The sequence below is a fragment of the Aulonocara stuartgranti genome, assembly GCF_965226115.1.
Source record: "Aulonocara stuartgranti genome assembly, chromosome: 13".
Lineage (NCBI taxonomy): Eukaryota > Metazoa > Chordata > Actinopteri > Cichliformes > Cichlidae > Aulonocara > Aulonocara stuartgranti.
This window is the reverse complement of record NC_138949.1, coordinates 26,115,162-26,131,558: the sequence shown is the minus strand read 5'-3', so window position 1 is coordinate 26,131,558 and position 16,397 is coordinate 26,115,162. Positions and strand designations below refer to the sequence as shown.

The following is a 16,397-nucleotide window of genomic DNA, read 5'->3' as shown; positions in this document are numbered from 1 at the left end:
GTAGATAGAAAAATAATGTAGCAAAACCTGAGTCATTTTGCATTGTGTGCATCAGTGTGTGTATGTGTGTGGTTGAAAGTGTAGCCTTGTTTTGAAAGCTATTTTTGAGAAGCAGCATAGTAAGTTGTGGTAACCAAATAAAATCACACGAGCTCTTTGGAAGTGGCTGACTCAATGTTTCCACTGTGAAAGGAACGAGGCAAGAAGAAGAGCAAGATAGAAAGATGAGAAACTTAAAAACCCTTGCATCAGAGATGTCTGTCTTCAAAGACTTTGGGCAGAAACAATCACTTGCAGAATGCGCACAACTTGGCTGTCTTTTCATTCGCATCACCTTTTGCATCCACAATTTTTAGATTTCTGGATCCAAAGTGCATCTTGTCAACTTTTAATATTTCTCAGTGTCATGGTAACACTGCAAAGGTTTTTAAATATGCTGCATTCAAAAGCCAGTGGGGAATCTTCGACTTCAAATCTCCTTTAGTGCTCTAAAACTGGCAGAAAGGCACGATGTTAACAGTAAAGGATTCATTTACCTGTGGCTTCCCAAAACAAACAGACCAAAATAATTCACTGTGCAAACATGAAAGAATCTGCAGTAATTGTGATAAACTGTTTTATCTCTAAGTAGATGAATTGTATCATCTTGTTTGACTGATGGGCTGAATTCTGTTTTTTTACTGATTAAATGCCTGACTGGTGAATTGCCGATGATTGGCTGACTTCCTGCCTTTCTGAATCTGTTTTTGTGAAAGTTTGGCTTTTCGTCCTTTGGCATCTTTGTCACACTTTGCCTGCTGTTATATCCCGCTAGCAATTACTGTGGGTGTGTGCGGGAAAATGCATGCACTGTACACGGTACCTTCGTGTGTTTGCACGTGCTGTTTGAATTACTTGTTAGGAGCCTGCAGAGTTGCAGTGACAGCAGGAAAATGATTTGTGGCAGCAGGTTTTCTATTCTCAGATGAAGGATGAGGTTATTTGAGGTAAGAGTTCAAATGAGGAAACTATTAGAGAATTACCAATGTGTGTCTGGGTGTGCATGTGCGTGTTTCCTTTCTGTAATCCTGAGGTATACAGTAAGCTTGAAAATGAAAAGTTTTTTGGGAAACTGGTTTTGGCTTCATGTCAGTCTCTCGGCCCGCAGTTTGTCAGCTAAAGGAATACATCTGCTTCTGATTGCAGTGCAATTCAAACCTCTTATACTGACTGTGAAATACAACCAATCGTCCAGAGTAACAGATCAACCCTATACACAGTGTTTCTGATTTAAGATGTTTATTGGTTTATCCCTGGATTTACAGTAATGTTAAAACAGCAAAAGAAAGTAGTTAAAACATGTTAATGTGTGATATTGTAAAGCACTGTTTGCTGTTCTTTATCATAAGCAAAGCTAAAAACGTTCTGCTCTCATACTCAAAGCATGGACATGACACTGAGATCTTCTCATCAAACTGCCAGCAAGAAAGCAAACAAGTCTGTTTGCCAAAACGGCAGACTATTTCTTTGAAATCTATGAAGTAAAGAAACTTCCAGCATGCATGTTATCAAATAAAGTATTATTAGTCCAGTTCTAATTATAGCTTAGATGCAGTTAATTTGATAACAATGAGAGGTGGTTTTAGATAGTCTGCATACAGGCTCCTCTCAGGTACACCACATCCTCCTGTTATGTTGTCATTCATAGTTTCTCAGCTTTCATTTGCAGCCAAGCATGACTATAGATCAGCACATACTGTGATTTGGAAGGTCATTCAGAAGTGGAATTTTGGCCTTTTTGATCAGGATATGAAATTAATCCAAATCCTTAATTTGGAATAAATTCACATGCTGTGAATCCAAGCAGTTCCTATTGAGCTTCCCTGTTTTTCATTGCACTGGTTTTGATAAACCACATAACCCATGTTCTTCAGTGTACCAAAAACAGCTAATATATTATAATAGTATCTAGACATCAATGGACCATTAAATAAAACGTTATAATGAAAAAAGCTTTCAGTAAGATTGCTTTGCGTCATGAGACCCATACATCTGCCAACAGGAGCCCTTCCCTTACTCTGCAAGCTGAAGACCATCATGACAGTCAAATCATTACAGTGGTTGGTGAGGTGACGAAAGAGCGCAGAAACGCTGCCAACTAAAGCAAAAAAAACAAAACAAAAACCCACAAACCTTGTGTCTGTGTTCCAACGCTGCTTTGAGGAGAGACAAGTCTCTAATGTGCAACATGATAAACATTGCTGCAAGCAAATTAACAATAATAATAATAATCTCACTGTTTCCATAACAAGAAGGTATAATAACATCTCTGAAGGCCTAGAGAAAATAAGTTGCCGAAGGAAAATTGCAACTCTTTATTGCTTTTACAAAAGTTCTTATTCGGGTTGAAATCCAGTGTAATATTCTACTATAAACAAAGGCAAAGCTCTAATGGTAATGTGTGATGTGAGACGCCAATTTTTGATGCCAAATGAAAGGGGAGGCTGAATTAATGGGTATTAACTTCACTCAAGACAAGAGTCTTGATATATAGTAATGGCAGACGTTCAGGTTGCGGAGATGAAACTAAATTGCCAAAAAAGTCAACATGTGGAGAATTTACTCTTCACTTTGCTGCCAAATACAACAGTCCCCTGATGACATTCAGGGAAACTGAGCCTTAGAGAAATCAGTCTTACTGTATTGACTCTCTGCCGGTGATCGGCTACTTCCTACACTGGTGTAGCTGAATTGTTGATTTAAAGTTAAAAAGTTCATAAAGTGATGATTACTGGAGGAAAAATCCACAAAGGAAGAAAAAGTATCACATGTCCTGTCAGAATAAGATGTTTTTCCAGATGTGCAATTTTTTTTCCCCTCTGTCATGGTGAATTTGATTTAAACCACTGACAGATAATAAAACTTAGTCTTCAGTCCTACCAGCTCTGTGAAGCTATTCACAAGGGTACTTGAACCCAAATGCTAGCACCACAATGCTAACAGGATAATATTTAACAGATATAATGTTAACACCTTCCAAGCGATTGTCTCCAGATTGCCGTTACCATTTGAGAGCATTTCTGTCAGGAGATGTTAGTAAAGTGGGATTGTTATTTCCATCTACAGCAATTTATATTTGGCACCACTGCTATGTTCTGTGGCCTTCCCACCCTTCTATACCCACACAGGGAAAGCCTCAAGTGGGGAGAGCATTAGCTGGGATGTAAGTGGCAAATGGATCAGTTCTTTTATAGCACTTTTCTACAGTACCTAAGGGGTCAAAGCACTTGATATAACTTGTCTCATTCGCATAAGCACCTTTTTCTATACACGTGCTTCCTATCTAAGAAACATTCACAAAGGATGCATTGGATGGAGAGCAACTTGGGTGTTCCAACAATCCAGGCTCTTAATATCTTGTCGGATATTTGGCACACAAACTAGAGCAACCAGGGATTAAACTAGCAACCTTCCGATTAGCAGATTACCTGCTGAGCTACAGCCACCCCAACTACAGAAACTATATGCATAGATATCTTAAATGGCACACCAACCTGTATGAGATTAGCTCTAGGAATGTTATCAGCTGGTACCCGTGATTTGCCTGCCAGAACTAACCCTACGGTTGACAAGCTATACCCCATTACCTTCACCTGCCATAACTGTTTCAGTGTAAAAAATCAGGGTCATGTCTTCTTCAAATAAGCATTCTGCTAGCTCTTTGGTCATCTAACTTGCTTCTTTGTTTAGTCAGATGTGGAATTAGAAGCACATTGTGATTCATTTCAGGGTTAACTAGTGTTCCCCTCACCTGTTTCCTCCTCTGGCATTAGAGGCTTCTGTGGCTTTTGGCTCACTTTTCAAATTAAACCACACAGCTTTTATATCCCTGTTGCATCTGTAAAGATCCTGTTTTTCAGAGTACAGTGTGGCCTGGGGCAGGCAGCATTATTTTGTGCCAGCGGATATCTGGATGATGTTGCACAGTCTGTCCATCCGGGCTAAATCTGAAAGGCTTAATGCCACAACGTGAGGGAAAAGAAAAAAAGATTCTTCCTACCCTTGTAAATTCCTTAGCTGCTCTTTAAATTATTCATGTATGGCAGTTTAAGCAAACATTTTGTACGGAACTCATTAAAACTCACACCTGAAAGCTGCATTTCAACCAAAACCATCCACTGTTAGCTACTCCGGGTAGTTGTGGCTGTAATTTCCAGCTGTTAATTATATAAGAGAGGATTCAGTTACTCAGGTGTTTTATTCTTAAAATAGGTTTAAAGTGGGTGAAGAAAATACATTCAGTAACTTGCACAACATTGTGTCTGAGTGAAGTAGCTAAAGTCTCTGTTGTTGTTGTCTAAAATGGCTTTCTGTGTACACAAGTTACTACATAATTTTCATTGTGGGGATCCCCTTCCACAGTAACAGGAACCTTGTTGTTTCTGGAGAGAGGTTTTTTTTTGAGCATCCACCCTGAGGATGTGTTCCTGTTCTACTGACCAGGGAGATTATTACTGAAAAGTTACTCTTCCTGCTGCTGAAGAAATGGACTGAGGCCAAGACACTGAGCGATCAGCTGCAGGGTTACTGTACAGAAAAGAAAACACCTGTTTCAGTCAACAGCCTGCCAAGTGTATCTAGATGACTGAGGCAAGGAGTTACAAATAGACACAGCTGAGGGGCACAGTGTGAAACAAGGCAGGTGATTTCTGTTATAACATGCAGACAAGAGGACTGGGCACCCAAAATCCAACCAGACTCAGCTTTCAGCTTGTTTGCTTCAACTTTTATTTTTTAATGATTTGAAAAAGAAAATTTGAGCAAATTCAGCTTGACATTGTGATAATGCTTGAATGTGTCACTGGAGCTACAGCAAGTATGGGGATCAATAAAGTATCCATTATTATTATTATTATTATTATTATTATTATTATTATTATTATTATTATTATTATTAAAATAAGTATTGAACACATCACCAGTTTCCTAAGGAAATGTATTTCTAAAAGGTGTCATAATTACCATGTAACAGCATTAACCTGAGGCTACAGCCCTACACACCAGCACAAATCTCTATCCAAATGAAGACACGTGTGAGCTTACGTGTGGCTGATTTCACCACAAATGATGGCTCACTTTATCACGGTGCTGTGCAGGGGTCCGCATTTACTCAGCTTTAACATCACCCTGGGCTCTTGGCTAGCTTAGCGTTAGCATGCCGTCTGTACAGGTGCCTGCAAAGAGCCAAACTTATGTTAAAAGTATAATGCAGTTGTTTCTGTCCTGGAGCGGTTTCCACTTTACCATCACACTCTCATCCTTGTGCAATAAAAAAAAAAGAAAAAGTAATGTCTATATCTATGCTGCAGACTGCAACACTATTTTCCTACTACACACAAACTAAAATCAGCTAAATGTAACGAGACTGCAAGAACCGATAAGCGGGATCAATAGGCAGGCAAAATAACGATTCCAAGGAATTGGACTACTGTGAGCCATTTCCTGGGAATCCCTGATAACAACTGAGAGTTTCCCTGGCAGTGTGTTTGGGACGATCTTCCTTCTAAAAAGGTCCACCCTCATTTCAACATCATCATCATCATCATCATCCTGGTAGATTGCTGCAGATTTTTTTAATCACAATATCCTGGTACATTTTTCCATTCCACCTTCCTTCAATTACGTGCCAGTGCCGTATGCTGAAAAACAGCCCCACACCATGGTGCTCCCACCTCTAAACTTCAGTTATGTGAAATTGTTTTGGGGTTGATATCCAGTGCCCTATTTTCTCCAAACGTGGTGTGTATTACGGCATCCAAAGAGTTTAATGTTGGTTTCATCTGACCAGACTACATTCTCCCAGTATTTCACAGGCTTGTCTTAATGTTGTTCAGCAAACTTTAAACATGCTTCAACATGCTTATTCTTCAGCAATAGAGTCTCGCGTGGTGTACGAGCACACAGGCCATGGCGGCTGAATGCATTACTTATTGTTTTGTCTTTGAAACAATTGTACCTGCTGATTTCAGATCTTCCTGTAGCTCCCCACATATGTTCCTTAGCTCTTAAATAACACTTCTGATAACTCTTTTCATTCTTCTTGCTGGGAGCACCTGGTTGTGGTCGTCACAGTGAAATTATGTTCTTTCCAACTCCACATTATGGCCCCAACACTGCTCACTGGACCCTTCAGTAGTTTAGAAATTCTTTTGTAACCAGCACCATCAAGGCTACAACGGTCTGCTCAGTAACTTTATCAATCACAAGCGATTTCTTGTGTAACACCTGGGAATGAGACCTTTTTATAGGCCAATCAGTTGGGACTGAAGCAGCTGATTTTAATTTGCAAAAATTGGCAGGATTGCTTTCTAATTACTAATAGATTTCAGCTGGTGTCATGACTTTGCATGCTTTGTTACGCCTCCCTTTCTTCATGTGTTCAACAGCACATTTAGAAATACATAGAAAATTGGTGACATGTTCAGTACTTAATTTACTCGCTGTATTGACAATTCTCTTTTTAGCAGAGTTGACTGAACAGTTTATAAAGCAATTAACTAATTAGGAGTACAGTAGCACACCCTCATTCACAAAAAAGTTGAGAAACTCTATGAAATGTAACAGTAACAGAAGACAAATATATCTAATTTCATTAGTATTTATTTATTTATTTTATTATTTTAACAGTTTGCATAATATGTGTTTGTTAAAACATCTTCTGTGCTCAGATTATATCAAACCAATCATCTTCAGTTGTGCTTGGCATTTCGGCACTTGCTGTATCAGGCATTTCCTAAGCTTAACCTTAGAGGTTTTCCTGTTTCACATCTTTGTATCTTGCTTGGTTTTCCACCACTGTATGGAAGTGCAACATTAAATTACCATTTTAATACATTCTTGTACTGAACCATTTCATTGTCACTGTAGAATACATACAGCATTAATGTTTGACATCTGCTGTGGGCTTTTCTCAAATGGTAACATGAAGTTTATCAGGCAGCATTGGGCAGTAGATGGGGCTTTTGAAGTGCTGCTAATATCGGCTGCAGCAAACTTTCAGGTTAGCTACTGTTAATTAAAAGTGTGCTGGAGTGAAAGGACTGTGACAGCTTTTGTTACAGTACCACATTCCTTGTTCTGGGAATGTGTATGTATGCTCTCATGTAAAGGTAGTTAATATTCTCAGAGTGTGATCAACTGTATAAATTCTGCTGTCATGCAACATATAAAACAAGATTTTAAAAAAGTCAGAACTTGAAAGATCAGAAGCTTTCATACGAACCCAAAATATAAGAAGACATATACATATATGGGGTGACCGTGGCTCAGGGGGTTGGGAAGCGTATCTGTAACCGGAAGGTCGCCGGTTCGATCCCCGGGCTCTCTGTCCTGGTCGTTGTGTCCTTGGGCAAGACACTTTACCCTACCGCCTACTGGTGTTGGCCGGAGGGGCCGATGGCGCGATATGGCAGCCTCGCCTCTGTCAGTCTGCCCAAGGGCAGCTGTGGCTACAACTGTAGCTTGCCTCCACCAGTGTGTGAATGTGAGAGTGAATGAATAGTGGCATTGTAAAGCGCTTTGGGTGCCTTGAAAAGCGCTATATAAATCCAATCCATTATTATTATTATATAAACACGTACATTCAAAAATGCACTCACACCGGGAGATGGAGAGAGTAAAAAGAGAGTTGTGGCAGGATGTTGAGAACTATACTTACATGCTTCCTGTAGACGTAAACATACAGTAGGTGTCTGCCCCTTTGATTTAAAACGTCAAGTGATCACAGGGTGTTTACATGAGCTTTAGATCTACATCACTGCACACTCAGAACATTTTGCGATATGGCAACACACTATGCAAATGCTAATTCAAATTCTTCATGTAGATATAATTTTTTTTTTACTGTACATGTTGTTAAATAAAACAGTTTAACCGTTTTATTAAGTTTAGGCATATAAAACTGCATACAATAAATACTTTCTTGGTAATTACTTGCACAAGGATTAGCATCAAGCACCCTCACCCTAAAATACTTACCTTTTTGTCTTGATTAGACAATGATTAGTCTATAGTTCCACATCAAGAAGCTCTCAAGTGAATATTTAAGACATGTCAAACAGAGTTGTTGTTGTCAAATAACTCAGTAAGAAGCAAAGTTAAGTAACACCAGACTTGTTAACCAACTCATGGAGCATTGGGTTGATTTTATATAAGCCCACATATATACAACAAGATATTCTAGTAAGAACAAGGAGTTAGCTTTTGTTTCAATAACTGGGTTTTTGTTACATTTTAATGCAGTCACATGTGTATTCTATGAAGCATAACTGTCATTAACTAAAATATCTCTTCTTCTCTCTGTTCTTTCTGTTCCAGAGGGCACCTAGACCGGTTGTTCTCCTGCCGAACATAGTGCCTCATATCCACCAGGAGCCTGTCACCCTTATCTGTGTAGGCCTACTGCTGATACTGATTGGGCGATGGATTTGGATACAAGGCAATACAAACACCCAGGACACCCAGGTTTAAAATGAGAGTGGTAGACCTAGAAACCCGGCAGATGTAGCATTTTTTTACTAACTGTTTTTGGATCTACGTTTTTTTGGGGGGGAACTCATTTTTAGCCTCTACTCTCTGCTTTTCCATTTGCAAAAAAGACTGCTTTTGTCTCCTGGAACTCTAATCCTTTTTTGTGTTTGCACCAATGTTTTTCCGTCATGGCCTCAAAGATTTTGTGATGCTACCAAAGAGGCAAGATTTTGCAATTCTTTGTGGGCAGGGGCAGTCGCAATACCTTAATATGCCTCTGCAAAATGACGCCTATGGAAATTCAAATGTGCCTTGAACAGTTTCTCGTTTACTTCGCTAGCTTTCCATACAATTTTTTTTTTGTACAAAGATTATGTTGTCCCCAGGTCAAAATATCTGTCAAAATGGATGACTTTGGTTTGGAATTGCACCTGCATCACATTCATTGCCATCATGCAGCAGACTCATGACCTCTGTAGGAATCAGCCGGACCAGACTTGCATCAGTATCCAACATGTTTTTAAAAATACTTGTGGCAGATTGACAGCACACCAGCATTTTAGAACTCAAATGAATTGGGTATTATGTTTTTCTTGAATCTATAATCTGGATTATTATCCCTTAAAAGGTACTTTTAAGTTACTGATATATAGCAGGAGACATCTGTATGAATCTTCATTTGTTTTCTAAACATATATAGCATAGAAATTTGTTGTCTTCTAAAACTGCAAAATTGATGTTTTATCACTGTGTTTCATGACTACTTTAACAACAATTGGTACATAATACACAGCACAACCTGATAATGAACTGAGCCCACCCAAGTAGATTTTACCATCTGCATCTTTTAGACTTTATCAAAAAACCCTTAATCATAACACAAGATGATATTGAACCAACTTCCTGCAGTAGTAGATACAAGTCTTCCAATCTCCACTAGAGAACTCAAAAATGGGTTATACCACCAAATACTATCTGTGTACATGGCTTCCTACAAGATGACATCAAAATGCAATAACAGTTTTCTTCTTTGGTCATTTTGTATTCAGCATTAAAGCAAAGAAAAAGAGTGTGTTAATAACCAAAATCTGAATGTGAGTGTTCCATTTTTGTTTAATAACAAAATTGGAGGAATTGTTACTAAGTTGAAATCCAGTTAGCAGAGTGGTGTTGATGAACAAAGTGAACAACAAAACTATTAAATAGTGTCATTTCACAGTGTCTTGTTTATGCATTATGCAACCTTTAAATTTAAACTAATCAACCATTACTGTCTTCCACCTTCTTCGTTAAGCATCTGGTTTTACCATTAGCAGGCAGAGTGCAATGGTTTCTTGACAAGGTCACGATATCCGTATATTAGCACAGTGATTCAGACCTGGCCAAGTCTCCATACGCTTGCCAGGTCATTAAATAGTTAGTTTGAGTTTTGGACAAACACCAAACATTGAATAGTGCAAGTCAAAGACTCTTAAATAACTAAGTGATTAGCGAACAGCGGAAATAGAGGCTTCAGATTAAAAACATGTATTTGTATCTTTGAACTCTTGATGCCAATGAAAACCTTTGTTGTGTTATAATGTAAGAATTCATGATCCTTAAAAAAATAGATATTGGGTTATGTTACGAAAAAATAAATGTTACCACTTAATCCTGATTAAATCTGAAGTAAATACAAACAACTGAGTACACTTGTCTGTGTTTACAAATATCAGAATTTACTCCCATTTGAATGTTGAGGGTAAATATAAATCAGTCCATTTTCTTGACTTTGAACATTGTTTGCTATCTGAATATAATGTGGTGTCAATGGATTATGCAAAAATACATTTAACCGAAGCACTTTATAATACCAAAAGTGCATGCTTCTACTAGGAAAGTTGAAGGAATCAACTGTGCACTACAGTTTATTGGAGGTGCGAAACCAAATCAACCAATACTTCTTATGTTCTGATTCATGAAAATTAGAGAAAAAGACACAAAGATAGAATTCCCGCTCTGTTTAACTGGCTTTTTTGAGAATAATCACAACATCCCTACCTCCTTTAAAGCATGGTGCACAGCCAACTCCTTGAACTTTTCTGACAAACTTTACCAAGCAAGCAGACTGACTAGGTTTGGTTGGAGTAGTAAGCATTAAACACTGTATTTCAAAGGTCCAATGTGAACACTGACCAATTATATTTGTGTACAACTCGTGTTTTCCATGTTGGTTTGAATGGTACAAGTTGAATATTCCCAAATTCATTGACATAATATACGTTAACTTGATCGGTACCAATAATAATAAAATGACATTGCCTAGTGTGCATGTTTGTTTAAGCATGGCACAAACAAAAATAGGGAAGTATCTTTTATGCCCCTGTGAGCAACCTTGGAGATGTACTGTGCTATTATGTGTGATACATGTGTTTGATTTAAAACTTCAGAATTAACGTAGTTCAATCACTGTTGACGACTCCCTGTGAGGTTAGCCCAAAAGTTTGTTGTAACACAGCAATAATCAAATGTACGTTTGCACAGTTGTGTCAACACCACTGAAAATCACTGATACATTAATGTGCTGGTATTTATCACTGCTACATAAGAATTTCAGCTACTCTGTCAGCTGTGTAATCTTACATTTTAATAGCTATTCATCAGCTATAAGTAATCATTTTCAAGCTTTCTCCTATGATATGATGAGATGGTTTAGGACTGGTCACTAATTGAAGGTTTTGCAGGCGTTATCTAAAGATATTTAGCATTACTTGTAGTGGATAAAGTCATTAGAATAATCTGTACTTGTATTGTTAAAAATCCACTTCTGACAGCAGTGTCATATAGATTATATTTGTCATATAAACATCACCGTACACATCTGGCTTATTGGTACAAGATTAAAATAAAAAATCGCAACAAAGAGACATTAATGGCCATAAAAAATACATTAAAAGATACAAAGAGATGTAACATAACCACAGAAAACCACAAAGAGCTCTTACCAATGTATTGTTTATTTCTGAGAACCACATTTGTCCACTTATGTTAGCAAAACTGCCACAGCGCAACCTAAACAGAAAACGCAAAAGCTGTTTTACACTACTTTCTGTTTCTGGTTGTATTTCCTCTTTGTTCTATCTTTTCCTGTTGGAGTAATGTATTGCATACCATGTAACCTTTCTGATTTGTCTCTGTTTGGAATTGAACACGTTCCAGGTGTGTGTTCATGTGCACCAAACCTAAGTGCTTTTGCTTTTGTCTCTGCTGTGACACTGAGATCGCTGTAACTGCGTGTTGATTTTTGATATCGTGCCATGTGAAACCTACAACCTCATTTTGAAGTACTGTATTACAGCTGGAGTGTGAGAGAAGAGCATGGCAGGGAGGAAACTGAAAGATGAATTAACGGCTTATGAAACTGATATGGAAACCTGGCAATGTGCAGATTCTCCGCCTATCATTTGTAGGTGTTAGAGCACAGAAACACTTGTATTACATTCAGGGTTTTACTGACTCGCTTTAACCCTGCTCAGGCTGCGTTCGCATATTGTGCTGTGCTCTTTGGGGCTTTAAGATAACAGCTATTATCTACATACAGTTATGTGAAAAAGCAAGTTGCAAGTTGTTAGCTTTTTTGGCATATCTTCAGTGCCGACTGATAAAGGTGGTCGACATGACAAGAATTTTTCAATCATGAATTTGACAAAAGCATGAACAGATGTAATGATGTGTGGAGAAAGAGAGTCACCGTTGGTCTTGGTCCCCTTCGGCAGAAATCATTTTTAGCAGGTGTTTTGTATAATTGTTATAACTGTCCTTGCTAAATGTCTAAAGTTGCAAAAGTTTTTAAGGGTTTTACTGATATTGCTGCACTTTTCTAATCCCCCCCATAACTTTTAAATGGGATCATATTTGGGTTGTTTTATATGACCTTTCATGGTTAATCAAATCCATAACCCTCAACATGTTCTTTTTGAGGCATTCCTTAGTAGACTGGCATAATTTATGGCACGTTTGGGCTGCTGAAAGGTAAACATATTTGCAGCTGAATCAAAGACTAGACGGGCAGGCTAGACAATAACCTAGGTGGGAAATCAACAGCAAAATTATTATCCACTATACTCCAGAATTGAAATTGCATAGGCTGAGAAGTTAAAATCTCCCCTGTTTCTGTTTGTTGTCTTGAGTTTTGTTTTGTTTGGGAATAGCAAAGGCTTTTTTATGAATGAATAAATACAGTTGAGGTCCAGTGATACATACATGTTGATGCCAACAATTATAGGCGATACCTTCAGAGTTTGTGATTACAACTTTTAGATTTATGAAAACTTCAGTTTGCATCAGTCTGCCTTTGTTTGGAATTTAAGGTGGTTCTAAACCCTGGTTGAAATGTTCTGGTTTTTGAAGGTGTGACGAACACCTTTTCCACTCAAATTATTTACATGGAAAAATTACATAGTACATTTATCCATAGGCATTTTATGAAATGTTTAACAGATATGCCAAAAGAAGCCAGACTATTAAGACTATTCTCATGACAGGAAAATAAGATAAAAATAAAAAAATCAGTGGAATTGTTAAAAAGATAAAACACACAGTATAGTGGACCCAGAGACATAGCGGTTTATTTTGCTTTTGCTGAAAGTGCTGTACAGAAATGCATCTCTTGGATGGAGGTTGTTTGTGCAAGAACTGAGACAAACAATTCCAAATGACCCAGTAAAATTGTAGCAAATTTGTCTTTTGTTAATATTGTAACTGTACACTGAACATGTAATTATTGCTTCAATTTAAAATAAAGCTTTTTACATTCAATTTAATCAAAAAATCAGAGCAGTGTGATTATTTGTCAATACAAACCATCTTTTTATTCTAATTTGCATATGTTTGGTTATAGAAAGTTGTTTATTTGAATAAAATTTAGTTGTTAATATGAACAACTGTGAATGTGTAACCAATGTAAAGGTCAGACTTTGTTTGAGGCAGTCATGTGTACATTTTCTTTTTTAAAAGAAAACAGAATCCCCCTATTTTTCCCCAGTAGCCCATTTGCAGCTGAATTTTATGCATAAAGACTATGACTTTGAGAGATACTTGTTTGCCATACTCAGCTGAAGGCTTTTATATCACATCCACACACATCCAATATGCTCACTTTATTTGGAAGTATTAGTGAAACATCTAAGTGAAGCATATAAAATCTCTTTATGTACATCTTTCAGAAAAGAAATTATAGAAGTAAAATATATTTTACTAGCAAATATATTTTATTTTTATGAGATCTGTATTTGATCAAACATCAGTTTGTTTATTGGCATAAAATCTCAAAAAAAAAAAATGAAATAAAGTTGTTTCCCTTTCCTTTTGTGTTTGTGTGCGTGCGTGTGTTCGTGTGCTCATCTGCAGTACACGGAAAGTACGGTGCCTTCCAGAACTTGGCAAAAGCACATGCTCAGATAATTATATGTCTTCCACATTCAGACTCACATACACAACTCATTAACACACGCACACTTGGTCACACACACAAATGGTTTCTACACGCCTGCAGGCACACACACACACAGACACCAACACAAACACATTCATACACATGTGTGAGTCAGAACTGTAGTCCAGCCGGGGTGGATTCCTCCATCTGTAGAGAAAGAGAGAAGTAACAGTTTTAACTCTTAGTGGTTTGAAGGTAAGAGAACAAAAGGTGTCTAAAATGACTTTCATATAGCAGGTTTGTGTTGCTCAAAGTTCAACTAAAATGAAAATGTATGACTGTTTTCTGACACAGCATACAGATCTGCTTTGTAAACATAATTCAGTATTATATGGTGTGCACTCTTTAGAAGTTCAACATGCACTTCAGTTGCACTAATGTCCTATGTACAGGTCAATGAATTGTCGTATATTTAGTGTTTAGTCTGTTTCGTAATCAGTACTACAGACTTTTGTTCTTTTGAGAAATTATTTTCCCTCAATGTTTTACATAGACCAGGAGTCCCCAATCCCAGCCCCACGAGGGCCGGTGTCCCTGCACGTTTTAGATGGGTCAACACACCTGAATCATGTGATTAGTTCATTACCAGGCCTCTGGAGAACTTAAAGATGGTTATTTATCCATTTAAATCAGCTGTGATGGATCAAGGACACACTTAAAACCTGCAGGGACACTGGCCCTCGTGGACTGGGATTGGGGAACCCTGACATAGACCCTTAAAGCCTAATCCACAACCATGACACATGTTGATTCTATTGCATCTACTATTCCCTAAGAACACCACTGCCCTTTTCAGGATCAGGACAGGTAAGATAAGATAAGATAAAACTTTATTAATCCCTTGGGTGGGTTCCTCTGGGAAATTCGGTTTCCAAAAGCACAGCACCGACAGAAGTTACAGAGTCAGACTTAACTTATCAACAAAGTCTTGATTGTATTTTTTGTTTCTAAAAGAAGAGAATGAATTAGCTCTTCGGAGTGTAATGTGGTAAAGGAATGCTTCACTTTTTGTAACGCTGGTTTCAGTAGTTTTAACAAGGAAGTAGCATTTTGTGTATTGCACCTGACCTGATAAAAGTGCTATCACTTACCTTCAGTATGAAGGTACAGTGTCTGAAGATAATTATTTAGACTGCGCCAACAGTGATTCAGGACAGTCACTTTAATGGTTCAAGTAGCAACTGGTTTGTGGGAAAACAAGTGTGCTCTTGTTTTTAAAATTTGGATTATGCACCACTAAAGTCCAAGTATCAACTGCCATGATTCATTATCTCTTTATGCCTCATCTCAGTTTTATAAGGCAGGTCAAGGACTTCATCGTTACATGACGTATTCTTAAAAATGTTTGTGTAATCAAAGAACCATACTGCAATTTTGGCGCTTTTGCAGTCATTCAACCAACAGTTTGTTGACATTTCTTAAGTATTTAGGGCCAATTGTCAGAAATCCCTGCTAATAAGAAGCAGTTTTAACAATAAAAATTTAACACTAAATTTGAAAAAGTATTTTGATTATGATTTTTGGCAACAGTGGCACTCATGCTGGGCACACTATGATTATATAGGAAGTACTTATAAAAATGGTTTGTGGTTTGACTCCTTCAGACTACACTACCTACTGTGTAAAACACAGCAGGAACCAGGTGTGCGCATAGTTTCCTCACTGCTGCTTTTCACACATACAACTAGTGTAACAGAGTTCTTTCTGTATTAGGGCCAAGAGGAGACATATTCAGGATGCTGTGGTCAGAGACCTCCAGTCTATTCTCTTCCTGTATTGAGTGCTGTTTGTGTGAAAAGTGAACCACAGGAAAAAAAAAAAGTCCTGCATTTAAGGGGCAAGTATATAAGTGTTATCGACAAAGAGCATACATAAAAGTATTCACATCTAATTGATGTAAAACTTTGGCTAGCCTATAATAAGTTTTTATATTAAGTATAGAGTACAAAATAACTACATTTCCACAAGTGCAAAACAATGTATGCACTCAAGTAGAACAAAAATGGAAACTACTTGCAGTTGTCAGTATATAAAAACAGATGTTCCTGTAAATCATAACTTAAAAAGAAAAAGTGAACTTGTTAAGTCTGGTGAATTTCTGCTGAATTAGACACTCAGGTTTTCACAACAGCACCTGCATGTGTAAATAATGTACACATATGACTCCAGCAGCACTTTTAGTGAACTTCATGTCTCTGAGCAAAATCTAGATCTTGAAATGTATTTGAACAAGGACATGTAAACATGTTGTTTAGTGCTTTTTTTTTAGCAAACTAATAAAATGCTGGAATTTCTTCATTCACCAAAACAAACCTAAACTCTTGGTTGGGATGTTTTTTTTTTTAAATTTGTCTTCTATTTGGCAAAAGTTGAATCTGATAAGTTCAAAAAAATAACCTTAATATTTGAATAGAAA

General features: G+C 37.5%; 1 protein-coding gene across 1 annotated transcript in view; it reads left to right on the top strand.

Annotated features, from left to right (window-relative positions):
* The window catches only part of LOC309721043 (uncharacterized protein), a 32,337-nt gene extending 17,837 nt beyond the window's left edge, over positions 1-14,500 (top strand). The window contains exon 4 of the mRNA XM_082558375.1: positions 8,356-14,500. Coding sequence (XP_082414501.1) covers positions 8,356-8,508 — 153 coding nt within the window. The 3' untranslated portion in view covers positions 8,509-14,500. The remainder of the gene's footprint in view (positions 1-8,355) is intronic.
* Positions 14,501-16,397: the final 1,897 nt, after the last annotated feature.